Here is a 27,208-nt window from a genome sequence, read left to right as displayed (position 1 = left end):
CCCACACACAAGGCGTGGTATTGACAGAGGAATAATAGGAAGTAACACTGCTGGGCAGACGGACCTACGCACGTTTGCTATGCATATCCATTAATAGAAGTACAGTACTGTAATAATAATAATTCCCCCCGCCCCCTTGTATTAGTACATCTCCTATGTGGGAGGACGGTTTCACCTGGAGCCACTTTAACTCTCCATAAACCAACATTGCTATTATTATTATTATTATTATTCGGAGAAGCAGCGAGGCAACAACGCACGCCAGGGAGGCATTGCAGTCTGTGGGCCGAGCGGGCCGCGGCTCTGCCTCTCTGGCGCCTCCTCAGCCAGGCGAGGCTACGCGAGGCGGGAGCAAGCCAGGAAAACGGGGCCTCGGAAGCGGCCGTGGCGGCGGGTGATGGCCGGGGGAGAAGAGGGGCGCCCCAGGCCCCCCGAGGCCTCGCCGCCCCGCGCTCCGCCAGAAACGGCGCTCGGCGAGGCCGAGCGCGAGGCCGGCGGCGGGAATTCCCGGCGCCTTCCTCCGCCGCGTTTGCCCCGGCTGGGCCTGGCCTTGGCGCTGGTGGCGGCCCTGCTGGCCGCGAAGTACTATCGGGACTCGGAGGTGGCCCGGCGGCAGGTACCGGCGGAGGGAGCCTCGCCGCGGGGGACGGAGAAATCTTTGCGAGGCGCCTGCGGGGAGGGATGCTGGAAGTCGGGGCTGCTTGGGGGGCAGCGAAGGGGAGAATGAGCGGGGTCGGGGCTGGTCTTGTGCGGCTAAGAAGTTGGCGGGCAAAAAACGGCATTTCGGGGGTGTCTTTTGTTTTGCATTTGGGGAGCCTTTTTGTTTTGCAATCTGTGTCTAGTGCAGCCCCAGAGCTGCCTGTTCAGAAAGGAAGCCTCGTGACTTCCAAGTAAAGTGTGTATCGCACTGCAACTTCACAGTGCCGTCCTCTCCCAAGTCCCGTGTGGGATTTTTCAGCGGGATGTACCAGTGAATAGGCTGGTAGCCTGAGGTTTGCAATCGTGCGTGCGTGTGCTTGGGAGCAAGTCCGCTTGAATCCCACGGGGCTCACTTCTGTGTAGACGTGCATACGCTTGCACTGTAAATATACCTCGCGTAGCATTTAATGAATGTAGGCAATTAACAGCCACAGGGATGGGATCGCCGTCATCCCGCATCTCCCCTAACACTAGTCATCCAATGAAGCACAATGGTGGGAGATTCACAGGCACAAATTTATTCACCCCGTACAATCCAGATGTTGAACTACAACTCCCACCAACCCAAGCCATCCGATATGGGGGCTGGTAGGAGCTGATGGGAGTTGTAGTCGAACAACATAATATGGGAACAAAATAAAAAAATCCTTCCAGTAGCACTGGCACTTCCCGCTTGGAAATACTTAAATCTAGTTCTGCATCACACACCAGTAGCACCTTAACATAATATGGGGTGCACCACAATATCTGCCCCTGAGGTACATTGTTAAACTATGGGATTTGTTGCCACAAGATGTGATGATGGCTACAGGTTTAGATGATGTTAACAAGGTGTGTGTGATATGTTCATGAAAGGTCTGTTGTGGCTATTAGCTATAACAGCTACCTAGAAACCTCTGTGTTTGTAGGCATTATATATCTGAACGCCAGTTGCTGTGGTGGGGGCCATCTTGTCATGGTTGTGGGCTTTCTAGAGTATCTGGTGTGTGATGCAGAATTACATTTAAGTATTTCCAAGTGGGAAGTGCCAGGCGCTGCCCAGGAATTCGAGGAAAACAAAAGTCATGGATGCTTCAGTTGAGATTCCTGCATTGCAGAGGGTTGGACTAGATGACCCTTGGAGTCCCTTCCAACTCCACAGTTCTATGATCTCCAATGCCAGAGGCAGCATGCCTCTGAGACTGTGTGCACACCATACTTCAAAGCACATTTAAAGTGTGCACACGCTACAAAAATCCTGGGAACTGAAGGATGCTTGAAAATGCTGCTCTTTTGCGTAAACTACAGTTAACAGGATTCTTTTTGGGTAGGTGGGCGGGTGCTTCAGAAGTGCTTTAAATGTGTAGTGTGTATGCATCCAGAATATGAGTTACTGGAGAATGACAGTGAGAGAGGGCTACGGTGCTCACATCCTGCACAAGGGCTTCCCATAGACATCTGGGATGGTCACTGTGGGAACTGAATGCTTCACTAGATGGGCGCTTAGTCTGGTGCTACAGAGCTCTTCCTGAGTGAGGATATCCCATAATTCTTCTTGACAGATAAGCACTGTTTTTAAGTGAACAGAGAAACATTACTGGTGGTTCTTTTCCTCAATACTTTGAATGAGGTACACCTAGCAAGTTTTTTTGTAGAATGTGGTCAAGGCCGGATTAATACCCTAATTGCTGTCCTGTTTGTTTATGTGCAAGCTGAGAAGTCAAGTTTTCTCCTTGCCTGTCCATCATATTGGGCATGCCTATATTACAAATGTAAACTGTTTTTATCAGTCTCCCCCTGGCTGCTCCCCACAGACTCTTAGGGAGTTCTGAGAGGGTGCTTGGGATCTTTATCAAATGATAAATCCCAGGATTATTTGCAGGAGACCGTGATGCTGTTATAAATAAGCTAATGTATTTTCCATATAGATGAATCCAGAGAGTGTGGCCACTTGCTCTGTCAGTAGGGAGAATAGCCGCCAGAGCAAGAAATGTACTTACAGAGGAGAATAGAGATTTTCAGCTTCTGCAAGAGCTGCTGTATTCTTTGATGTTTGGCAGTGCAGTCTGGGAGAAGAGAGAGGGTGTTTCTCTCAGCTCCAGGCTTCCTTTCCCATGCTTTTCTTTTGTTTCCTCCTTATGAGCAGAAGTAATGTGGTATCAAGGCCAGCTCTAGGTTTTGGGCGGTCCCTTTGGCAAGATGCTCAGTAGGTTAGAGTGTGGTGCTGATAATACCAAGGTTGCAAATTCAATCCCTGTATAGACAGCTGCATATTCCTGCATTTCAGGGGGTTGGACTAAATGATCCTCGGGGTCCCTTCCAACTCTACAATTCTATGATTCTATGACCCTTTTCCTCAGAGAGTGGGCCCATCTCCTCCCTGCCACTATCATAAGAACATAACATACATAAGTGTCAGGAGTTCAGTCTGCACTCAAGTAGGACCCTGACAGAGACACTTGCCCAACTGGCATGTTCTCTCCCTCCTGGTCGATCGTTTGGGAGCTTCAAAAGCTTTCTTCTGCCCGAACATCACAGCGACCGATGCCAACCGACACCGGCACACTTAGGGATCCGCAGAGTTTGCGCAACTTGCGTAACAGACCTCAGCAACTCAGCATTTTGGCTAATCTACTTTATTTACATATAAACACACAGAGAGCACTGCTACATGGCTCACTCTCTCTCTAGCATCAGACAGCGAAGAGGGGAAAAACAAAGGACAATAGTCCCACTTCACTGAACACAGTAACACAAACATCCTGTTTCCGTCACTTCCCACTCTGTGGAGTCAAAACATATACCGTCATGTGAAAGACAACAATCCTATGACTGCAATCATGGAGCAGGAATTCTAACAATAAGAAGAGCCCTGCTGCATCAGGTCAAAGCCCAGTCTGGACCAATATCATGTTCTCACAGTGGCCAACCAGATGCCTGTGGGACCTGGACACAAGAACACTCTACCCTCCAGCTTTTTCCAGCCATTGGTATTCAGAAGTATTGCTGCCAGTGCCTACAACTGCATAGGCAGAGTATAGTCATCATGGCTAGGAGCCTTTGATAGTCTTCTCCTCCATGAATTTGTCTAATCTTTTAAAGCCACCCACATTGGTGGCCATCATTGCTCCTTGTGGGAGTATATTGCATCCTTTAACTATGGGCTGCTTGAAGAAGTCTTCCTTTTGTCTGTCCTGAATCTTCCAACATTGGATGTCTATGAGATCTAGTGTTAGAAGAGAGAGGGGGGGGACAACCCCTTCTTTCTATCTACTTTCTCCATGTGATGCATAATTTTATATACTTCTACACATCACCACTGACCATGAAGTGCACCTGACAATAGCCTTGACCCACTGCCAGAGATGTCCTCGCCCCTGGTACCTAGTGGCGTCTGGGCCCTCTGCTAGGCTTTCAGCTCCAGCTTGGGCTTCCAGCTTCTTCTGAATCCAGGCTTTGTGTCCCTTGCCAGCTTGTCTTTGCTTTTTGTCTGCTTGGTGCAGCCCTGGATCTGCCCTACAAGACACTCGAGTGCTTTCCTGACGGTAATTGACAAGAGCAGCACCTTCCAGGCAGCATTAGCATCCTTTTAGGCTGGCAGGCGGCAGATGGAAAATAAACGGGTTTGGGAGCTGTGGGAACACTAATGGTGTCACAGGCAGCACAGAATCACTGCAGCTTGAACTGCGGAGAGAAGGAGACTCGTTGCACTGGGAGGAGGAGACTCCTTGGCTGCAGGGAAGAGAGCAGAGTAGCCAACGGAAATGCAACTTGTATGAATCCACCCACGGCTGTGCCTCATCAGCCTAGAAATGGGCTTGCTGGTGTTGGCAGCCCCTCCCATTTGCTTTGTATAAGGGATTGGCCTGAGTCTCTAATATCCTTAAAACAGACTAAATGAAGCAAAATTTTGCGCCACTGCAATAGGAGTGAGCTTAGCTTGAAAGAGTGCAATGAGAACTTCGCCCTGATCTGGCTTATGGAAGCTGGAGCAAGAAAGTTAGCTGTGACTATTATATAATACTTTACAGCCTCCCCGTGTTTTAGGAGTGCATGACATGACCTCTCCCATTTCTGTCAATGTGGATTGTGCAGTAGAAATTTCTGAATGAATTCCGCCCAGCTGGATGTTAGATGTAAGGGATTTTGTCCTGCTCAACGCTAAGAAGCTGGGATGGGCTGTTAGAGGGTTACACCAGGCTTTTGGTGAGTTGGGAAGGAATGTTTCCCAGTGCTTAAAACTCTCCACTTTTTCTGACCCACGGAATGCAAATCATCTTCACTTTGCCCAAGCCAGTGTATAGCTTGGATTTCTTGAGTTCAAGAATTAAGAAATGTTTTGGTATGGAAGATACTTCGTCGTTGAGGAAGCTCATTGGTAGAGCCCATGGGTTGCATCTGATGCTAGTGCTACACAGAGTAAACCCATTGAAATAAATAGACATGACTAACATGGGTCCATTGTTTTCAATAGGTCTACTCTGAGGAGAACTTCTTTTGCATACAGTGCAAAAGAACCCAGATTTATCTCCAGGAAGGGCCCCAGTCAGAAACCCTCAGAGCAAGATGGACCAATGAGTCTGGCTAATCACAAACCTTCCTGTGCAGGAGGTTTTCCAGGATTTTACGAGAAAAGAGCATAGCTCAGTGGTAGAGCACCTGCTTAGCATGCAGAATCCCCATCATCTCTGAATAGACTCCTCTGTGAAACTCTGGAGAGCTGCTACTACTCAGTATGGACTATACTGAGTTAATTGTCTGACTTGCAATGGTAGCTCACCATGTTCCTCTAGTCACAACCAGTTCATTTATATATTAGGTTTCCTACACGTGCATTGTGCTCGAAGCAGTTCACTGAAAATAAAGTGGCAGCAGTCTAAATACAATTAACAGCACCTTCTTATTGGTGATGCCTTTCTTGCCTTAGCATATCTTGATTTGCTGTTCAAAGAGTGAAGAAGCTAGGAGGGCTGCCCTTAGAGGTTTTGCTGCAGCAGAAACTCCAAATAGCAGCTTCCAGGTACACACTCTCATTGACATGGGGCACAAGGCCCAGTGAATTGAGGGATTGTGGCCCAGGTGCGAAATCAACCCACCTCCTTTAATGGCACCACCTCGCCTTGCGTCATTGCAGGGTTCCTTCTAGAATGAGGTTGGGGGACCTCAGCACTAGGGGCCGAATGCAACCTTCCAGGCCTCACCACCTGACCTTTAAGACTCTCCCCAGCCCTGCTTTGCACCTGTTTGGAGTGTTTTTGCCTTTGCAGGAATGTGTCCTTGGATTGCAATACAGTGGTACCTTGGTTTACAACCATAATCCATTCCGGAGGTCCGGTTGTAAACCCAAGGTGTGCTTTCGCCAATGGGGTCTCCCCCCCAAAATTGGTTGTAATCCCAAAAAAATGGGTTGTAATCCAAAAAAGGGACACGCACTTCTGGGTTTGACATGGTTGTAATCCAAAATGGTTGTAATCCAAAGCACCTAGTGCTTGCCTGGATGGAGGCTAGAGATTGGTGTGTGAGTGTAAAAACCAACCTACTGTACAAAGTAAAATTTACAGTCAGTGCTTCACCCATTTTTGCATTTGGCCTACCCACTGGAAGGCTGCCCAGAAGGGAATGCAAGGCTTGAACTGGGAAAGGTTCCCCCTACCCCTACTCTGGAATTTAAGGCTCTCTGGGTACTCCTCTTCCTCTGAGAGCTTAGCTGGCAGCACTGAAATATGTAAGGCTGGGATTCCTGGATTGCTGGCTTCACTGTTACTTCAGTTCACATGCATCTTCACATGCTTCAGCTGCTCCCAACTCCCTTAGTTCTGTGACTTTAGACAGTCATGTTTTATTGCCATACAGGGATTGCCGCTCTGCTGTCAGCGCCACTTGGAAACCCAAGTAGCCTGAAGTGGTCTCAATATCCACCCAAACTACTGCACTTTCCACATTCACAGTGTGTCCATAGCCTTAATTTGGATTTGGAGCTGCTTCCTGGTGCGTTTCGGAACGTGAAATGTGACTGTAACCTTTACGGTTCATGCACGGGGTTGGTTATATAAGTCCATGCTATCAGAGGAGTGCAGATCACGCTCCATGGTTCACTGGCCAGCGCTGAGCCAAACAAAAATATCTGCAGGTCTGCCAGCTACCTGTGGACAATTCCCTGACAGTTCGGGTGAGTCTGATGTGATTTCCATGGCAGGGATGCTCCTTGACTTACAAATGGGGTGTGGATTATTTAGGTAGGTTTTCCTTAAGGAAAAAGAAAGAAAAGACTTTCATATTTTTCTTCTTGCAAAATCAAATGTGATTCATGTGTGCCAGTTTGGGTCCCAACCATGCAGGGAGACCAATCCATACTCTAAAGAGAGCCTAACTAATCAGTGAAGAATGTAAGGAAGTCTCTTTTGGATTCAACCAAGGCCCTATCTAGACCTTTTCTCTGGAGAGAGAGAAGGGAAGCAGAACCACTCCACCAACTCTCAGCTCTTGCCTGTCCTTGAATTGTTTCCAGTTAATCCAGGAGTAGAGAGCCAGTGTGGTGTAGTGGTTAAGAGCGGTAGACTTGTAATCTGGGGAACCAGGTTCACGTCTCCGCTCCTCCACATGCAGCTGCTGGGTGACCTTGGGCCAGTCACACTTCTTTGAAGTCTCTCAGCCTCACTCACCTCACAGGGTGTTTGTTGTGGGGGAGGAAGGGAAAGGAGAATGTTAGGTACTTTGAGACTCCTTAGGGTAGTGATAAAGCAGGATATCAAATCCAAACTTGTCCTTCTCTTAAAAAAATAAATAAAAAAATCCAGGAGTAGACAGTGTGGCACCCTCAAGATGTTTCTGGATTCCAGCTCCCATCATCCATGACTTTTAGCAGTGCTGGCTGGGGCTGATGGGAACTAGTGTCCAACAACATCTGTTCTGTTCAAAATTGGGGGGCACCCTCCTCCAACCTTTAAAGTTAAAAGCAAACTTGTGAGATCTGATCACTGATTTCTTGCATCTCCTCTGTTTGGAACCTCAGCCCACTTAATATATCCAGTGAAGCATTCTCCTGCCTCCCAAAAGACATATAAGAGATATCGGGTAGTTTCACAGGTGCCAGAGCAGATTTGTGGTCTAAGCTCAGGTTATAAGTTAAATTGAAATATTTTAATTTAAATTGAATTAATTTAATTTGAATAGCTTCTGAATTATGTATGCTAAACTATTAATTTTATTGTATAGTTTATATTCATTGTTTCAAATTATATGCCTCCTGCCCTGCCCCCAGGGTAGAAGTTCTTATTTTAATTCTGCACAGAGCCATGTAAATAAATGTACGTATTATTATTTCAGGCTGTACGCCTGATTCCAATTACCTGGCAGTAAGATCCATTGAATTCAGTAGGACTTACTTATGAGTAGACATGGTTAGGCTTGCATTGTAACTTGTGCATATCAACACCTCTCTTATTTCCCAAACAGGAGACAGCCCTGAAATCTTTGGGAAACGAAGGTCTTTTCCTCTTTGCGTCCCTGGATACGAACAATGACCTGTACATCAGTCCTGAGGAGTTCAAACCAATTGCAGAGAAGCTAACTGGTAGGCATCTAATTTTTTGAGTAGACAAATACATGTTCATCTTGCTTTTTTAAAAAAACCAAACCAAAACCAAAACTATGGCCCTTGAGCACAGATTGTCTAGTTCTTACATTGGGTTTGTCACTCATTCATTGTCTGCTTAATTCCCGGAGGAGAGGACAACGACATTCCAGCCATTTCTTCAGCTGGAAAACTGAAGTGATAATCCAGACCAGGCTTTCCTAACCTGATCCCCTCTGGCTATTTTGGACTACAGTGCCCATCATCCCTAGCTGGCACAGGTGTGTCAAATGGGGCTGATGGGAGTTTTAGTCCAAAATAGCCAGATGACAATAGGTTAGTAAAAAGCGTTTGAAACCATCTCATTCTCTTGTTACCACTGGTTCCCTAGGCAGGCATGGAACTGCTGTTATAGGTCTCCCAGTGCTGGTGAAATTGGGTTCGAAATCAAAGCACCCCAGGGAAAGAGCGTGAACCTTCCAGAGATAGGGCACATCCAATGGTGGTTCCAACAGCAAAAGTGCAGCAAACATCTAGTGAAAATGAACAGTTAGTAAGAGTTATGCATGGGTACAATTCTATTTTATTTTTACTTTTAAGAAACATTCTTAACCTGTGCTATGACTACGTGGTCCCCAAGGCAGCTTGCAACTCGTCACGTACAGCGATGGTGTCATAAAAAGGCAAAACAATTAACATATAAGATGAAAAATCCCAAGCACAGGATCATAAAACCCTGCGCAGCGGGGGACAGCATAAAACAGAATTGCTCATTAATCTCTCATCATTAAAAGCCCAGGCAAAAAGGAACAGATCTTTGCCAGGGACCTAAATGCCACTAAAGTGCATGCATTTTAAAGGTCAGCCTTAAATATGTGCCTTTCACAGTATATATATGCCAGGATCCCATTTGACCCATGACCTTTCCCCCGGAAGAGGCTTGGGACTCTGCAGAGAACCCCACTGCAGCTGAGGACCTGGAGGAACCTGCAATAGTCCCAAGGCAGACTGAACAGTCCCATTTTGCTTGGGCTACCCCAATCACCTCTTCTCGCCACATCCCAAGCCCCTCCTCGGTCCCCGCTTTCCCCCTTTGATTTTGAGCTAAAATGTCATGGCAGGGGGATCATGGATGTCACGCAGGTACATCTTCCTGTCTTGAGTCTCATTCAACACCATTTCCTCATCTGGCTGCTATTCCTTCTATGTTGGTCACATAAGAAAGCCATCCCAATTCGCGACCGTTTCTTAAACAGGATGATGTTACTTACAGTAGCCTATCCGATATGCCGTGTGATAAAACCACTGAAAACAATAGATGAATAAGTCAACATCTGGGGGGAAAGAAATGCCAAAACTCACCAAGAAGGGGAGGTTGTTTTGTTTTTCTTTCTGGGAACCAATGGAACTATTTTTTTTAAAAAAAAACCAGTATCTTTAGCTAAGCTCTGCTTTCATTGTGTGTGAGTACCATAGCTATTTGCATGGCTTAGGCGGCAATCCTATGTACGCTAAGCTTGGAGGAAGCCTCGCTGAGCTGGGTGTAACTTCTGGGTAGAAATGCATAGGCTTGCACTGTTAAGCAGCATAATCTAAAGGGACGCCCAATGTCCAGGAAGCATTGATGACTACCTGAAAGCATCTGCTGATAGCAATGCAGCAGCCATTCCATGTTTCTTCTGGAGCAGCTGCTCAGGGACCTCCTAGCAACCCGTGCAGCTCCAATAAGCATCAAGAGCAGCCAGGTGACCCAAATGAGTTTCAGGTCTTTGCAGAGACTGTTTTGAAAAGTGTGCCATCTTGAAGTCCCCCTTGGGTGTGCAAATGACCTACCTCTTGGTGTTTTCTTGGGAAAACAAACATCATAAGCATATAAAAACTGGAGATCTCTTGGCGGGCGGGTGGGGTGGGTGTTAGCTGCCCCCAGCACACAACTGCTCTTGCCTTAATTCTCTTTGCTCAAGCCCTAGACTGATTTACACAACGAAAGGCTGCTAAGCTTTCTGTGTTTTTCGAAAGGCTTATGCACCAGACGCCTCTTTCACAAAGGGCAATTTTTCTAAATCTGCGGTTCCTATTGTCGGACTTGCAGAACTGCACGCGTTGGCTTTGTCTGGGGCTTAAAGGGGATTCAGAGCAGCTGAATGCAAGAGATACTGCTCTGCAGTAATGTGACCAGAGAGCTGGCGGGTGGCGAGACGCAAGCAATCTCGGGAATCTTTTTGCATACAGAAATTGTGGCTCTTCCACCTGCTGGTTACTTGTGGGCTTGATGACACTCGCTTGGGTAGCCCGCCCGATTGCTCTCACAGCCAGCGCAGAGGGGAGTGGGATTCAGGCAGCCCTTGTTTCCTGCCCATCTGCAGAGCAGATAAAGGGGATTGTGACACCAGTGTGGGTTCTGCAGTCCTCACAGCTGGCTGCCTATTGTGCTTTCAAGAGCACAAACATTTCTGCCCCTGCGCTGTCGTGTCAGACAAAGAGCAGAAACAGTGGCTCTGTGGGCATGACCCAACACAGCAGCGACCAGTTTAGTCATCCTGGGAGATCAGGCTCTTCCCAGCCAAATTTCTCAGGGGCTGGCACCACAGTGTTTGCGCCCTCCCCAGGCTGAAAAACTTAGCCGCCAGGTACAGAGTGGTGCCTCCTGCTTGCAGCCTGGGATAGGGAAAGTGGCTGCCTGGAATTAGACTGTATGATTGCCCACAGATCTCTCCTTGCCAGTCACAGCCTTGACATGCCCACTTGGTAAATGTAGCAGAACGGCAGCGCTCTCACAGAAACGGTGTGTGCTGTTGCACACTCAAGCTGAGAACATGCACAAGAAATGAAAGAGCCTTGTTCAAAGCAGAATGCAAAGGAGTTGCTGGCGGTCTGTTGGTGCCCCCTACTGCACAGAGATAGAACTGCTCAGATGGATGCTTCGTTTTGCTCTTCATCCTTCCCAGCTTTAGGGCCAACGATACACCTTAGTAGTAGGAATGTGGGCCGAGCATGTTTGGGTTTAGTTGTGCTTGTGGAGAAGTGAAAGCGTGATCCCTTCATGAAGATGTGTGGGTTGCATCGTCTTGCAAACCAGGCATGCAGGCGAGCATTGGTGCAACCACCACAAACCCACACCAGTTCAGCCTGTGTCTTCAACATGTCTCTGTCATCATGTAACACAGAAAAACTACCACCCATCTTCTCACGAGCTTTCAATGGCCAGTCATTCTAGAGTGTAGCAGAGGCAGGGGGAGAATAAGGCTGTTTATATTGTTCTGCCTAGCCTGGCTGCCATCCAGTCCCTTCCCTCTTGGACTCCAAACAGCTGCTACCACAATTTGGGTGAGAGGCAAAGAAAGCAAGGCCCTTCCGTTGACCTGTCTTGACAACTATTCACCCTGGTTTCCGCCAGTTGATTCTCCTTCATAGGAACATAAGGAGGACCCTGCTGGGTGGGGCCAATGGCCCATCTAGTCCAGCATCCTGTTCTCACAGTGGCCAACCAGGTGTCTCCATGGAAAGCCCTCAAACAGGACCTGAATGTATCTGCAACTCTCCCCCTTGTGAGTCTCAATAGAAGGCATACAGTGGAGGTAGTTCATAGCTGTTGTTGCTAGTCGCCATTAGCATTACCCTCGGTGAATTTGACTGATTCTCTTTTGAAGTCATCCAAGCAGGTGGCCCCCATCAGTGCATCTCAGGGAAGAAAATTCCACAGTTGAAGTAAGCGCTGTGTTTGTCTGTCCTGAATCTTCCGGCATCTGGCTTCATTGGCTAGTCCTGAGAGCTAGAATTATGAGAGAGGAACCTTCCCGCCTTTTACAGTGGTACCTCAGGTTACAGACACTTCAGGTTACAGACTCCGCTAACCCAGAAATAGTATCTCAGGTTAAGAACTTGGCTTCAGTATGAGAACAGAAATCACACAGCAGCGGTGCAGCAGCAGCAGGAGGCCCCATTAGCTAAAGTGGTACCTCAGGTTAAGAACAGTTTCAGGTTAAGAACGGACATCCAGAATGAATTAAGTTCTTAACCCGAGGTACCACTGTGTTTTACTTTTACTTTTCTTTCTTTCCTCCCTAAAGTGTCTTTTATTTACCTTTTAGCAGGGCCTGTGTGGTTTCCAGTTGTTGTACGATGCCTCACAATTTTTTGTGCTTTACAAGTAGATGCATACATGAATTCAGCTTCTCAGACGGAGCTTCTCGGTGATTGCTATCTGACTCCATTGGGGATAGCACAGAAAAGGCAGTGCAGGGGAAATTACAGCTTTCTGCAGGACCAAGAGTATATCTGAATGCGTAGAGCTGGGATAAGAGACAGAAGAAGTAAAATTATATTTTTATTGAGCCCATTTCTTTCTGGAATGCTTCATTCCAATTTGCATGGTCATAAAGGGTGCTGTAATAATAATAATTATTATAATAAATTCTTCTTATTGCTTTATTATAGAGTTGTAGAAAAACCAAGCTGGTTCATATCACAGTGAAATGAAAACAGTGCAGGAGGCATACAGACTGGTAGGGGGTATGCAGACTTAAATGCGCTGAAAGTTTGACTATATATGGAAGACTCTTGGTTTAATTTATTTAATTTATTTCATAAAATTTATATACCATTTGATTATAAAAATAAAAAACCTCAAAGAAGTATACAGAAAGAATAAAGCAATCAAATTGCTAGTAAAAACAATTACTGTACAAGAGTTGATGAAAACGCTTATAAATTTGAAACTTGCAATAAACTAAGAAACTCATCAGCATTCTAGATACCTGAGTAGGCTCCTGTAAACAAAAATGTTTTTAGCAGGGGCCTAAAAAAGTAAAGTGAAGATGACCAGCCTGATATCATTAGACAGGGAGTTCCAAAGTGTAGGTTCTGTCACAATGAAATATCGATTTCTTACGAATGAGAAAAGAGTATTATATAGCACCTGCACCAGTGCCAGTTCTGTAAATTGAAGTAGCCAAATGGGCATATAAGGGGCAAGGAGATCTCACAGGTAAGCCAGTGGCCAGGTTTAAAGTAATACTGGGTTTTTAAAAGTTGTGCAAAAATTTTGTATAGCTTTTTCTTATTTGCGAATCTGTTTAAATTAATATAGTAACTATATTTTCATAGCAGTGGTATGCATACAAATGAATGGATTTAATTAATTTTTATGCTGTACAGTGGTACCTCTGGTTACGTACTTAATTCGTACCGGAGGCCTGTTCTTAACTTGAAACTGTTCTTAACCTGAAGCACCACTTTAGCTAATGGGGCCTCCCGCTGCCACTGCGCCGCCAGAGCACGATATCTGTTCTCATCTTGAAGCAAAGTTCTTAACCCGAGGTACTATTTCTGGGTTAGCGGAGTCTGTAACCTGAAGCGTATGTAACCTGAAGTGTATGTAACCCGAGGTACCACTTTAGCTTTATAAGCAATCATTAATATTAAGAATATATAATGATTTTAAGTCACAAGCTGCAGTATAATAATCCACATGAAAACTGTTATATGCATTGGGGGAAAATAGTATTTTCTTTCAGTAATTTAAATAGTGGAACTTGCAGTTTTCAATGCAATAAGTTGCAGCATTTGTAACAGGAACTATAATAGATTCACTGTGGCAGGGTGTTCTTTTCTTAATGTAATTCGAATGGTTACTTCTTCAATTGGATTTGTAGGTCACCAATAACGTTACGTTAATAATAACACTATGGATGGATCTAGACACACCAAAGAAGTGTTTCATTTAAACAAGTTGTAAACTTTGTATGAGAAATCGGGTTTGCAAAAACAGAACTCCACAGCGCCATCTGGTGTCACAGCATTATAATGCACATACAACGCATATAAAGCGCTTTTTCATTGCCCAGTGTAGCTGAGTCCTATGTTAATGAAATGCATACATAAATCTTGTAACCCTTGATCTGTTTTCAGGCATTGCCCCAGTAACTGGGATTGAGGAAGAAGAGATATTGGATCCCAATGGGGAGACTCTTTCTATCATTGCAAAATTCCAGCCCTTGCTTATGGACACAATGACAAAGAGCAAAGACGGTTTCCTTGGAGTGAGTATCACATTTAATTAGTGCTGCAAGTTTTAATCAGTAGATCAATCAACTAGAAGCATTAGTGGATTGATACGAAGGCTGGTCCAGTTTTAACCATCAGGTCAATGAATTAAATGTGTGCTTGTTTTTCTTTTGCTCCAATTATATTGCTGTAACTGGGAATGTAAAATAAAGTGCTAGGCAGTCTCTCCTTCTAGTAATAGCTTTGTTCAAGCATTGCACCAAACCTTGGTTAAGAAAGCTCAAGTATGGAGTAATAGTGTAATATCTGAATGTCTTGTGATCCGTCAGCCTCCTAAAGTGGAAGAGGCTTCACAGGGCTGCTTCCTAACGTGTCTCTCTGGCTCTGCAGATTTCTCACATTGCGCTTTCTGGGCTTCGCAACTGGACAGCTCCGGCTTCCCCTCTGAGCTTGATGTTCGCCCAGCAATTCAAGGCCTTCCTTCCGCCAAAGAATAAACTGGAACTTGCTGATCCTTGGTGGGTGATTCCCAGTGAGCTGAACATCTTTACTGGGTACCTTCCCAACAACCGTTTCTACCCTCCGGCCCCCAAGGGGAAAGAGGTAGGCGAAGGGTTCATCATTGCCATCAATTGGAAGGCTAGGGAGTAGTCACGATGGATCATGTTTTGAGTGTTCAGAGTGCTTCATAGACTTGCAATTCTATCTAAATCTTTATTGCTTGGCCAAAAGCCGTCTGCAGCTATAAGATAGCATGGTAAAAAGTGGGAGACCGCTCAGCTATGGTGAAGACACAGACTAGTAAGAGAGCCCATTACTATATTCAAAGTAGATATTCTTACGTACAGGTAACTCTCAACTTTCACACATTTAACTTGTGCACGTTCAGCTTTAGGTGCTTGGCCAAAAAAAAGTGGGGTGGAAAGGGGGCAGGCGGCTGACTTTGGCAATCCCACCTGCCATTGAATCCAATGTGCGATTTTGGCTTTACGCACTATCCCCAGAATGTAACCCCAGCATAAGTTAAGTGTCACCTGTGCACTGATTGACTTAACAGAACTGCTGTATCCCTAGTTTAATGCTTGAGGATGTGGATTCTGATAACAGACTCTACTTCTTGGGGGCTCATATTAGTGCTTGCTGGCATTTGGATAACAGCGTCATGCGGACACTGTGAAAAATGTGAGCAGCGCTGATTCCACAATAGACACCCTTTTGGGAGCACCCCAGATGCGCAGGGTGGTTCCGTCAATTCTAGCACATAGCTTGAGAGGGATTGGTGAAGGGACCTTCCTTGCATGTGATATTTTGAGTTCAGTGGCATCTGAACAATGCAGAACAGTGAAAACAAGCAGATCCGTTTCCAGTCCTTGGCTGCTGTTTTCTGGAAAGATGGAGTATGACATGTTAAAGCTCACTAACAGCAATATTCAGAATGCTGGAGGCTATAAATGGTTGAAAGAGGCTAAGAAAACAGAGAAGATGACCTTCCTTAGTCAGGTGTGGTTATTGAATGTGGCCTTGAAGGGGAGTAGTTTTGGGGTCTTAGGTTTACTGGCTGCAACCTGCTATAATCCCCTGTACTCCCCCCCCCCAACATAGGTCATCATCCACAAACTCTTGAGTATGTTCCACCCCCGGCCGTTTGTGAAAACTCGGTTTGCCCCTCAAGGAGCCGTGGCCTGCATCCAAGCTGTTGCCGAGTTCTACTATAAGATAGCCTTCAGGTAAAATTGCATAAGGGGAGGGCGCTTGCGGTTAGACTGGTTGAGTAACCTTTGCCGTTTCCCCTGTTCTGTTTTCCTTTTCTGCCGTTTCTTCTATGCTGTGAGCCTGCAGGCAGGGACTGCTCTGTTTAATTGATTGTATGTAAGTCACTCTGGGAGTCTTTTTGGCCAGGGTACAAATGCTCATAAATACATGAATTCCTTGATCTGCTTTCCTTGCATTGATATGGGCCACATTTGTACATCTGCTTCCCTCTGCATAGATACTGGCTTGCTTCGCTCCTCCTTGCTCATGCTGGGGAGAAACAAACCATGTTCCCTGTCCAAACGAGGGTTCATGGGTTGTTTCACTCCAACACACCCCAAGGACTAGCTTATTGTCATGGTTTATTTGTAGTGCAAATCCCAGGAATGAAGGGCAATTTCTCCCTAGCATGGGGAGGAGTGAAGCAGGACATTCAACTCATGCACAGTAAACCATGGTTTAGAGCTTACTCACAGTGACGTGCTATAGCTGCCATTAAGCAATATCATAGGAGTTGCATAGACCATGTGGGTACTCCCTGTTGAATTCAAGCCAGCAGAGCCAGCGAAGTCCAGAGGAAATTGGCCACCCTCCAGGTGCCCGGCTTGAATCCTTGTTGACCTCCCTGCCTGTCCTCCCGGCAAGATCAAGGCGAGGTCTTTATCGGCGATTCTTCCCAACGTGAAGAAGAACACACCATTCCTCCCCCTCCTCCATTCCAGGGGAGGGGAAAGAGACAGACAGAAATATGTTTACATTCCTTTATTTCTGTCGTTCCAGCAGTACAGAGAAAACATGTCTGTACTCTCTCATCCCAACTGCAGAGAGAGAAAAACTCCACCCATGTACTTCCAGTACAGGGTCATGTGCCACTCTGAGCTAACATCCGGTGCTCAGTGCCCTGAATAGACCGTCCCTGGTTCCCACGGTACAGTCCCATAACATCAGCTTCCTGTTTACCATTCCAGCCACCTGGAGCTCGCTTCTGCATTGCTCCTTTTTCGTAACACTCCCCACATCAGCAGTGTCCTCTGTGGGAGCCGCTTGACGTTGGCATGGGAAGCCCCCATGTGATCCAAGCGACCAGTGAGATGCAGAGTTTCATATATTGATGCAAGAACACTACAAAGATAAATTAGACTTCAAACCATAGTGATGGCTCCATCTTAGGAGGGAGGCCTAGAGTGTTTCCAACAAAAGATAGAGTAGCTGCCCAGCATACTTCCCATCCAGAAATCTGTTGCAGAACTGCAAATATGGTAAATACAGGTAGTTCTACTGTATGTGCAGATGTTGGTGGAAGAGAAAGCGTCCTTTATGGGCGAGAGTTGTGTGGTACTCCAGGATATGGTCCCATGCTTTTGCCCCCAGCCTAGGCAAACACCACTAGCCACATAGCAGCTGGGCCTACTCTTGGCTTCTTAGCCTTCCTCAGGACAGCTAATTGCTTGGTGACTTTCTCTCTTATTTTCTTCCAGGATCCATGCAGAGTTCCAACTAAACGAGCCTCCTGATTTCCCGTTCTGGTTTTCCCCTGCCCAGTTCACAGGCTACGTCGTCCTCTCCAAGGACTCCTCCCACGTTCGAGAATTCAAGCTGTTTGTTCCTAACAACAGGTGAGGGTTGCCCCACTTCCAACATCTTCTGACAAAACCACAAATGGCCTTTTTAACTTGAATGTGCAAGCTCCACACATTTGATTATTTTGCATTGTTCTACTTTAAGTCCAGCTTCTGAGATTTACATAATAAGTGGTTTGGAAGTTGATCATTTGTAGTACAAGATCAGCTTGGCTTATGCTTCAGTTCTTAATAGATTTAAAGCTGAAGGGTTGTCTCTTTAAGAACACAAGATAGTAGCATAAGACTCCACCTTACGCCAAGTCAGACATTTTGTCCACCTAGCTAAGTAATGTTGGTATTGACTGGCAGTGGCTTTCCAGTTTCAGGCAGCAGTCGCCCTCAGCCCTAGTTGAAGATGCTGAGGGTCAAACATGGGACTTTCTGCATGAAAACAGATGCTGTACCAGAGAGACCTGGCGCTTCCTCTTTCCCCAGTGAACCTGCACATGCACTCATGTCAACACCAGAGGCCCTGCTTTGTGTCCCCAGGGCAGCTAAGGTTTGCTAGGTGAGCAGAATGCTCTCCTGAGAGACGCCCACCTGGCCTTATCACTGCTGGCCTCTTTGCAAGGAGCAAAGGCATGGAGTTGCATTCAGCTAAGTCCTACTCAGGGTAAACCCAATGAAATGAATAAACCTAAGTTATTCATGTCCATTAAGTTCAATGGGACTTCTCTGAGTAGGACTAGCATTAGATACTGCTACTGGCAGTTAATTTATTTCATATACCTACATACCGCTTTTCTCCCAAGGTGGTTAACGATTAAAGTTTTAAAATACTAATACAAACAAATGATATAGAATTTAGGCCAACAGATCAACCGATGTTCCCTTCAAGAACTGGTGGCGTGAGGTCCCTGGCTTAGGCTTCCTTGCTTCTACCTTCCTCCAGGGCACACCCATGTCCAAAGTAGCTATCAAGAAAGACGAGAGGGGCTACATCAGGGAGGTGGCACCTATGGTCATCCATTTGTTTTTGGACTCCAGTTCTCATCGTCCCTGGCCATTGCCCATGCTAGCTGGGGCCAGTGGGAATTGGGAGTCCCAACAAGATCTGGAGGGTCACAAGTTCCCCATCCCTGGACTACCCCAGCATTGTCTCAGGCCACTGATAGTCCTTCAGAAGCTGATGGTATGTTCTCCTTGCTTCTCTACTTCTGTCTTCCATCAGGGTGCACAGGTATTTCTTTAAAAAATAACCATCTAAGCTAGATGGCTATTTCAGCAGGCATTTAGCTAACTGCAAATTGATTCCATGCTGCTTTCTTGGGAGGTCTGGTGTTTGGGGTCTTCGTTCGTTTTTTTTTAATCGTTGCTTTCAAATTGTGTTAATTCATTGCAACCTACCTGAAGGTTTCCAGACTGAAGAGCAAGATAAAATATATTTTGATAAAATTAACAAACATTGTTTCAGCACATGTGGATATCCTGCACCTGACTTTTTCTGGCTTTTTCTCACCAGGTCTCTCAATGTAGACATGGAGTGGCTCTATGGTGCCCTGGAGAGCAGCAACATGGAAGTAGATATTGGATTCTTGCCTCAGGTCAGCAGCGAGAATTGCATTTGGACTGTCTGTGCCGCTGTATTACAGTACTGACCGATTCCATCTTATACATTTGCATGCCTGATTTGTATTATTCTTTATATTCAAAAGAGTATAAAGGGAAAAGTTTCATTGTCTCCTTGGTTTTTGCAGTACATTTTGTTGAGTAGAAGGAGTGGCTATTGATAGTGGTTGGTAATGGTTCGTTTTTAAATATTATAGTGCTTTGAAGTTTACATTGTAGACTACCCTGGGACCACAGAGTGGCTTAGAAGCTGAATAAATAAATAGCAAATAGCTAGATGGTTGCAACTTATCTTCTAGCCTTTTAGGAATGGGTCAGTAGCTTAGGATCTTCTGGTAGATCTTTAAGTGATTTGAAGTAGATTGGCAATGATTTCTGACCCCAAATTATTTAACAATGGCAATCCCCACCCCCTTTGCACAGCTGAAGTGGGAGAAAAACTGGAAGGAGGTAAGCAGAAGTGGATTTTTTGAATGGAAAACAAATTCTGGGCTCAGAATTCTTTAATTCCTGTCATATTTATTTGGCACCTGGCTCAGTTGGACCTCAAGTAATCTAGTAAAAAGAAAAATGTGAAGTAGATCCCACAAACCCAAATGTCTACTCACCCTGGCTCTAGGCTGCATTCCACATCCCTGTGTGTGAAATCTCTATAGCGCTGTCTGTTTTCTAGAGACCAGTGTATGTTCACTGAGAGTTAAGTGCCTTCTGTCTTGCAGATGGAACTGGAGTCTTTGGGGCCCTCGGTCCCTTCCGTGATTCACGACGAAAACGGGAACGTGATTAACAGCAGAGACTCAGAAGGAGAACCAATTCAGTTCATATTTGAAGAGATCACCTGGCAGCGAGAAATAAGCTGGGAAGAGGCTGCTGGCAAACTGGAAGTTGCCATGTATCCATTTAAGAAAGTATGGAAAGAGCCTACCTTGCATCCCCTTAAACGTGATTAAGTTATTCTGCCAGCACTCATGTATGGAAGGGCTAAATGCAGAGAGCCTTCCCAGCCTGATTTGGTGGTTGTGAAATTGACCAGGCTCTGCAGTTATTGATGTCTGCTAACACAGCATCACAGCAGTTCTATCCAAGACTCTGGGATCTTTTAAATGACTGTACAGTACATCCTTTTGATGGATGGATGCAAATGTTGGCAGAGTCCACAGAGGAATATTCTGACCAGAACCAGGTTTCTTAGGGCACAGGCAGGACCTTAAGTGCTGCATTGTTCATCCTTCCTGTTATCTTAAGTCCCTGGTGCCGTTTTAAAAAGATGAAAGTGATGGAGGTGTCTTGGAGGGCATTTTTCTGTTGCAAGCAGAGCAGGACACCCAGCAGGCTTAGCACAGTACTTACCTTATCAGCAGGAAACACAAGACATGTGTGGCTTGTGGGAGTTGAAACAAAGAGCGAATTTATAGCATGAGCTGTTGAATGCTATTCTCATTCATCCAGCAACCAGAACTACCCTTCCACATCTAATTAATCAGCTGAAAAATGTGGGGGGGGGAGTTGGGGGGCAGAATGTAGTAAAATGTGCAATTTGAAGGTATTGTTTATAGTTAGCTGTTTCCTTAAGAAGCCTGGTTTTCCTTAAAGGGGCTCATCTGTTTGACCTGTTGTGCGACTTTTAAGGATTGTAATTAACCCATCTCTCACTTTTTAAAAAAGTGTTGTCATAGGCTATAAAGCTTTGCATTTAAGGACTATCCTAGTAGCCATAGGCAAGAAGGAATTGGCTCAGATGTAGCAAGAGACCAGAAAAATCTTTTCATGTACAGCAGCACAAATGGTATAATGCTCAGAAATGGAAGGAGGGTACAATACCAACAAAGGAGGAATGGCAGGCGAAACTGATGGGGCATGCAGAAATGGCTAGGTTAACTAGTAGAATAAGAGACCAGGAAGAAAGAACTTTCAATGAAGATTGGAAAAGATTTGTAGAATATTTGAAAAATTATTGTAAGCAAATTAAGGTGTTAGAAAGATTAAGAGTACCGTATTTTTCGCCCTATAGGACGCACTTTTCCCCCTCCAAAATTGAAGGGAAAATGTGTGTGCGTCCTATGGGGCGAATGCAGGCTCCTTGGCTTCAGCGATAGCAACGCAAAGCCTAGGAAGCCTGCGCTCCGGAGGCTTCATGTTGCTTTCGCTGAAGCCAGAAGAGTCTGCTCTTTGAGGCTGGCGGTGGGGCTGGCGGTGGGGGAAAGCAGCGCTTCCCCCCATCGCCAGCCCCAGATGATCAGGGGGCAGCGGGAAGGCGCACGACGCCTTCCCGCTACTCTCTGAGCCGGCTTTGAGGTTGGCGGTGGGGGAAAGCAGCGCTTCCCACCATCGCCAGCCCCACAAGCTGGGTCGATAAGCCCGCAGGAGCCGCGCAGCTTTTAAAGAGCGCGCCGCTTTTGGGGGCTTTTCCCCAAGGAGGGAGAAGGGACAGACTGGCCGAGTCCATCCCTTCTCCCTCCTGTGGGAATTCCCTCCCTCCCTCCTGTGGGAATTCCCCCACCTCCCGCAAAAGCAGGCAAAAGCCGTGCGCTCTTTAAAGGGTGCGCGGCTTCTGCTGGCTTTTCTACGAGGTGGGGGAATTCCCCCACCTCGTAGAAAAGCCCGCAGGAGCCGCACGGCCTTTAAAGAGCGTGCTGCTCTTGGGGGCTTTTCGACCAGGAGGGAAAAGGGACTGACTGGCCGTTTCAGTCCGTTCTCCCTCCTGGTCGAAAAGCCCGTAGGAGTCGCGCGCGGCTCCTGTGGGCTTTGCGGGAGGTGAGGGAATTCTGCCACCTCCCGCAAAAGCAGGAAGAAGGTCTTGTAGTAGCGCACAGGCTGCATGCAGCCTGTCCACTGCTCCTAGAGCTGCCGCGGGGGGGGGGAATCATTTTTTCCCTTGATTTCCCCCCCTGAAAACTAGGTGCGCCCTATGGGCCAGTGCGCCCTATAGTGCGAAAAATACGGTAAATTCAGCAGTATAAAGTAAAGTGAGATAAAACTGAGAAAGAGAGAATACAGAATAACTAGAATATGCAGCGCTAAAGGGTAACTAAAACCATCCATGGAAGGGGCGGGAAGGGAAATCAATGTTAAATGTATGGTTTGCATTTTGGTAAGTGTGTGTGTGTGTGTGTGTGTGTGTGTGTGGAATTGAATTTAAACAAGCAAGCAGGCTGGTCAGGGACGGACCAAGTGCTCTGTCCCTCATGTTTTCAACTTTTCCTGTTGCTTCTTTTGGTCTTAGGTTTCCTACCTTCCCTTTACTGAAGCTTTTGAGAGAGCAAAATCTGAGAGTAAGCTGGTGCACTCCATACTGTTGTGGGGAGCACTGGATGATCAGTCATGCTGAGGTAAGAGGAGCATTTCACATCACAGTTTGTTTTTAAAGAACATGTAAAAAAATCCAAATCCATATTAGGGCCATTAGTAGTAGTAGTAGTAGTAGTAGTAGTAGTATTCCTTTCTCACATAATATGAAAGATTAAAAAGATATAAACATATACAGTACGTTATACAAAAATATAATAATAATATGTATTGGTGGGTTCTCCACCCCCTGCCCCACAAGCAAGTGTCCTTTTTCTTTCTGTGTCTGAGCAGGTTCAGGGCGAACTCTCCGGGAAACAGTCCTGGAAAGTTCGCCCATCCTCGCCTTCCTGAATGAGAGTTTCATCAGCACCTGGTCACTAGTGAAGGAGCTGGAGGAATTACAGGTAAGCATTCAGCTGCACCAGCTTAGTGCCAATGGATGGTGCTGGCTTGTCAATACAAGGTGGTGATGGCAGGTCAAGAATGGGTGCATCATACCCCACAAGCAACCTCACTAGCGCCTATTCTAGACATCCAAAGAAACTCGAGCTGTCAATTTTGGACTAAGTAGGTGCTTTTTGTAACTGAAAGCAGTTTAAGACATGACTTTGTTTTCCACAGGCTAAGAGAGAAAACGAGGTCAACAGCAAACTCGCAGACCTGCACCTTGAAAAGTATAACTTCCCCGTGGAGATAATGATCTGTCTGCCCAACGGCACTGTGGTAGGGCTCTGGCTCCCATTTTCCCTTTGTTAATTCCTTCTTTTATGAATTTGTGGTGTCTGCTGGGGATGGCAGTTGTCTCCCTCTGATATGCTTGCAGCAGCAGCAGCTGCAGCTGAGCATCTAACAGCTGCCTCTCAGAGCTGAAAAACAGTTTCATTTTGGAGCAATACAAAGTACTTGTGCTAAGCAAGGCAGTTACAGATTGAAACTGTCAGGGCATTTCGTAGTGATTGACTTTTGCTTGTCCTTTCCAAAAGCTCAGGAAACAAGGTCCACAAAAAGTCAATAGGTTCACAAAGCGTGCTTCTTAATAGACAGAATATTTCTGTGGGTACCAAATGGTATTGAAGAACTTGGTAGAATGTTACCTTGGAGGAGGAGATAAGACTGAATGAAGGTTTAGGAGAGAGTTCTGTGCTTCATGTTGCAATGTTTAGTAGGCCACTTCATGTTTTTAAATAACTTTTAGAATACACATATCCAGAGCAGTTCCAAAACATTTTTTCTTTACTTGGGAGCTAGGTGCTCTCTCCCTCTCCTTCTCTCTGTCTTTACACACAGAGAAGCTAGACCTGATCAGACAGCCATGAAAGATTCTGGTAGGCCTCACTTACTGATAAAAGTTGTTTTACTAAAACCATACTCTGCTCAGGCCACTTCTCTGCATTTTCCTGAATCCCTGAAGAATCTTTCACATTCCACATTTCACCTCCCATCCAATAACAACAACAACAACAACAACAACAACAACAACAACAATTTTATTCTTTCTACCCCACCCATCTGGCTGGGTTTCCCCAGCCACTCTGGGCGGCTTTCAACAGAACATTAAAAACAGAATAGAACTTCAAACATTAAAAACTTCCCTAAACAGGGCTGCCTTCAGATGTCTTTTAAAAGTCAGATAGTTTATTTCCTTGACATCTGATGGGAAGGCGTTCCACAGGGTGGGTGCCACCACCGAGAAAGCCCTCTGCCAAATTGTACAGGCACACATTTCTGGTTCACTTTTTGCCCTCTTAAACCATTTATTTTATCAGGGGTTGATTTGAGAAAGGAATACATGTATTTCCACTGTCTCCATTTTTGAAAGCTGGGGAAGGGAGCAGACTTTACCAGTAGCCACTACAGGCAAGTGGGGCCTGGAGACTGGCTGGCTTCCCTTGCCCTGTGGCTCCCAAAGAGGAGGAGGTGGAGGCCTCTTTTCATCACCCTCAGCAGCAGCCACCTCTGTTTAAAATTGAAGGGCATCAGCCACCTTTGCCTTGAAGCAGCAGGTGCTGCATTTAAACAATGCAGTGCATCCTGCTCCTTGGGAGGGCAAGGCAAATGGGCTTCAACCTCCATCCACCTGCAATGACTTCTGGGAGAAAAGAAAACTAACGTAGGGATTGAATGGTCTTTTCCTAAACACATCCTCCCATTTCCCAGGTCCACCACATCAATGCCAACTACTTCCTGGATATTACTTCTATGAAGCCCGAAGAAGCTGAGAGCAGCATCTTTAGTTTCTCTGCCAGTTTTGAAGATCCCTCAACAGCAACTTACCTCCAGTTCCTGAAAGAAGGACTTCAGAGAGCAAAGCCGTTCTTGCAGGCCTAAGCAGAGAAGCAACCCAATGCCCTCCAATTGATCACCAAAGACACAGGAGTTCTTGTTTCTGGCACTCCTTGAGCTCATGCAGTACTGAATAGTAAAGTGCTGTCCTTGAATGGAAGATCTCCAGTCAAGTAAGCGTCCCTCAAAAATATGAAGCTGCTACACCTGCAATTACACAAATTATTTTCAGGACCATTTTGAAAGGAACTGGTCTTATTATTATTCTAGTTGTTGGAAGCAGATCGTCCTGCAGCCAACAATAGAGACTAGGAACAGGGCAGCACAGAAGTCTGAGATCTGGGCTGTGGTGTGTGAGGTCAGCAGGTTGCGTCTCATGCAAAGCCTGAATTCAGTTGGTGTTGTTCCCTTAGTATAAAGGCTTTGTTGATTTGTGAATGGGATACCATGTTTTTGCATTGGCTCTGGCATCTGATCCCATTCATGGCCCTGAATCGCTCTTACATTGCGAAGGGCTCCACATTTTAGAACTGTTGTGATGCAAACTTAAGGAGATTGGAGGTTGTGTCTTCAAGATCAGCGCCTACAAGGATGCCGCTGAGCATAGGTATAGGAGCCTAGGAAGCCGCCTTATACAGAGTCAGGCCGTTGGTCCATCCAATATTGTCCACTCTGCCTGGTAGCAGCGCTCTGGGATTTCAGTAAGCTGGGCATTCCCAGCCATGCCTGGAGATGCTGGGGATTGAACCTGGGACCTGCTGTATGGAAAGCAGTTGCTCTACCACTGGGCTACGGTTATTTCCCAAAGCAACACTTATGTTATTTGCTACACTCCTGGCTAACAAGGCAAGACCTGTGTGTTTGCTACACTCGCACTGATGTCTGGTGGGCTGCTCAGGTGGGTGCTATTTCACAGAGGGGGGAACCTTCGAAACAAACGTTTTAGCATGGTTAAACCAGGTCACAAAAGGCTCTGCAGACCCCTCCAGGGGCCAGATTTTGTCCTAGGGCTTCCAGCTGCTGATCCTATGCATTTTCATCATTGTGACTTCAAGTCAAGAAAAACCAGTTGCTCTTTCCTAAAGCACATACAGTCTTAGGGGGCTGCGTTCACAGTAATCATGTCACTGTCCAAACCTAAATGTTTAAGGGTGATTTTACATAACTGATTTTTCCCCCACCGCAGAGTTCGTTCTGAGTCACAATCACATGGTTGCCATGCCCATAATCCTGGGCCTGCAGAGTGTTCTAAAATGGGGCTATTTATCCCAAGATTGCTTTTCTTCTTTGCCATACGATGCCGTCCATGCAGTAATGCCACTTTGCACGTACAGGGAGAAGAATCGGATCTAAGCAGTTTTTTCATTTCAGGGCCAGCCTTTCTGTGCTGCCTGCAACACATGTGAGTTGCAGCTCCTTCCTACACAGAAGTGGCTTGCCTGGTGGGGTGGAGCCACTGCAATAACTTCTGGTAGGGAGAGGGGCCAAGGGCGGGGGAGAGGTCAGTGTACTGCAGTCCCACTGTGTTTAATGGGGCTTACAAGCCAAATTACTTCATGGTGTAATGTGTGCTGCAGCTATGTCTTTGGAGTTTTCTTTCCTAAGTTGCATTGACATTGGTGGAGCTCCCCTGTGTGTGTCGTGACCAGGACAGCAGTGTGTGTGGAGGGGAGGCTTATTTGCTTTCCTCCTTAGCCATGATTTGAACAAAAACCACACACCCACAGGGAGTTCCCATTGTGTAGTTTGGTCCACAGGTGAGCCAAAAAGTGCTCTGTGCGTGAATACGCTGCCGTGGAATTGTAATCAGTATTGATCCAGAGTACATTCCAATGTATAGTTAGCAGAGTAACAACTTAAACACACTGCAGGATTCCCCAAAAATAGATCAGAGGCAATTGTATTTCATCCAGCAGAGCTTTACTGCTACTGAAGACAAATGAGCATAATGGTCACAAATCCAATACATTCAAGATTGGCACTGTCCATAAGAAATCCAGTTGCAGCAGACTTAACTTAAACTTACAATAACTTATAATAAGTCTAAACCTTAACACTATGTACAGAACACCACACCAGAAGGAAAGAGAGACAGAAAGAGTCAGCATGACCTTGACAGAAGAGATAACAGAACCAGTTTAAACCAGCTGTACTCAGCTTCTCTGAAGGAATAACCCAAACATGAACCTTCTGCTTGCTTCTTTCACATAGAGAAGCTCCCAGAACCCTCTTGAATTAATTAGAATAGGAAAGATCTCTACACATCAGATCAATACTTTCTGCACTAAGAAATGCAAACTGACATACACCCATTCCCAAAAGGCTGAAGGCAGACCTTCCAAATTTATTTTCATGTACAGGCAACTCCCTATTTACATGCATTCAAGGTATGCGCAACAACGCATACACACATAGCCATGAACCTGGAAGTGGCATG

General features: G+C 45.9%; 1 protein-coding gene across 1 annotated transcript; it reads left to right on the top strand.

Annotated features, from left to right (window-relative positions):
- The first annotated feature begins 320 nt into the window (after positions 1-320).
- On the top strand, positions 321-27,208 carry SELENON (selenoprotein N). The gene is made up of 12 exons (XM_053398739.1): positions 321-616; positions 8,134-8,251; positions 14,162-14,292; positions 14,648-14,860; positions 15,860-15,984; positions 17,488-17,625; positions 19,094-19,175; positions 19,920-20,108; positions 22,424-22,529; positions 22,780-22,892; positions 23,110-23,211; positions 24,646-27,208. Exons 1-12 carry the CDS (start codon positions 398-400, stop codon positions 24,814-24,816), a joined length of 1,707 nt encoding a protein of 568 aa, XP_053254714.1. The 5' UTR covers positions 321-397; the 3' UTR covers positions 24,817-27,208.

This window comes from Podarcis raffonei, chromosome 8 (assembly GCF_027172205.1).
Source record: "Podarcis raffonei isolate rPodRaf1 chromosome 8, rPodRaf1.pri, whole genome shotgun sequence".
Classification (NCBI taxonomy): Eukaryota; Metazoa; Chordata; class Lepidosauria; order Squamata; family Lacertidae; genus Podarcis; species Podarcis raffonei.
This window is presented reverse-complemented; position numbering and strand designations above follow the sequence as displayed.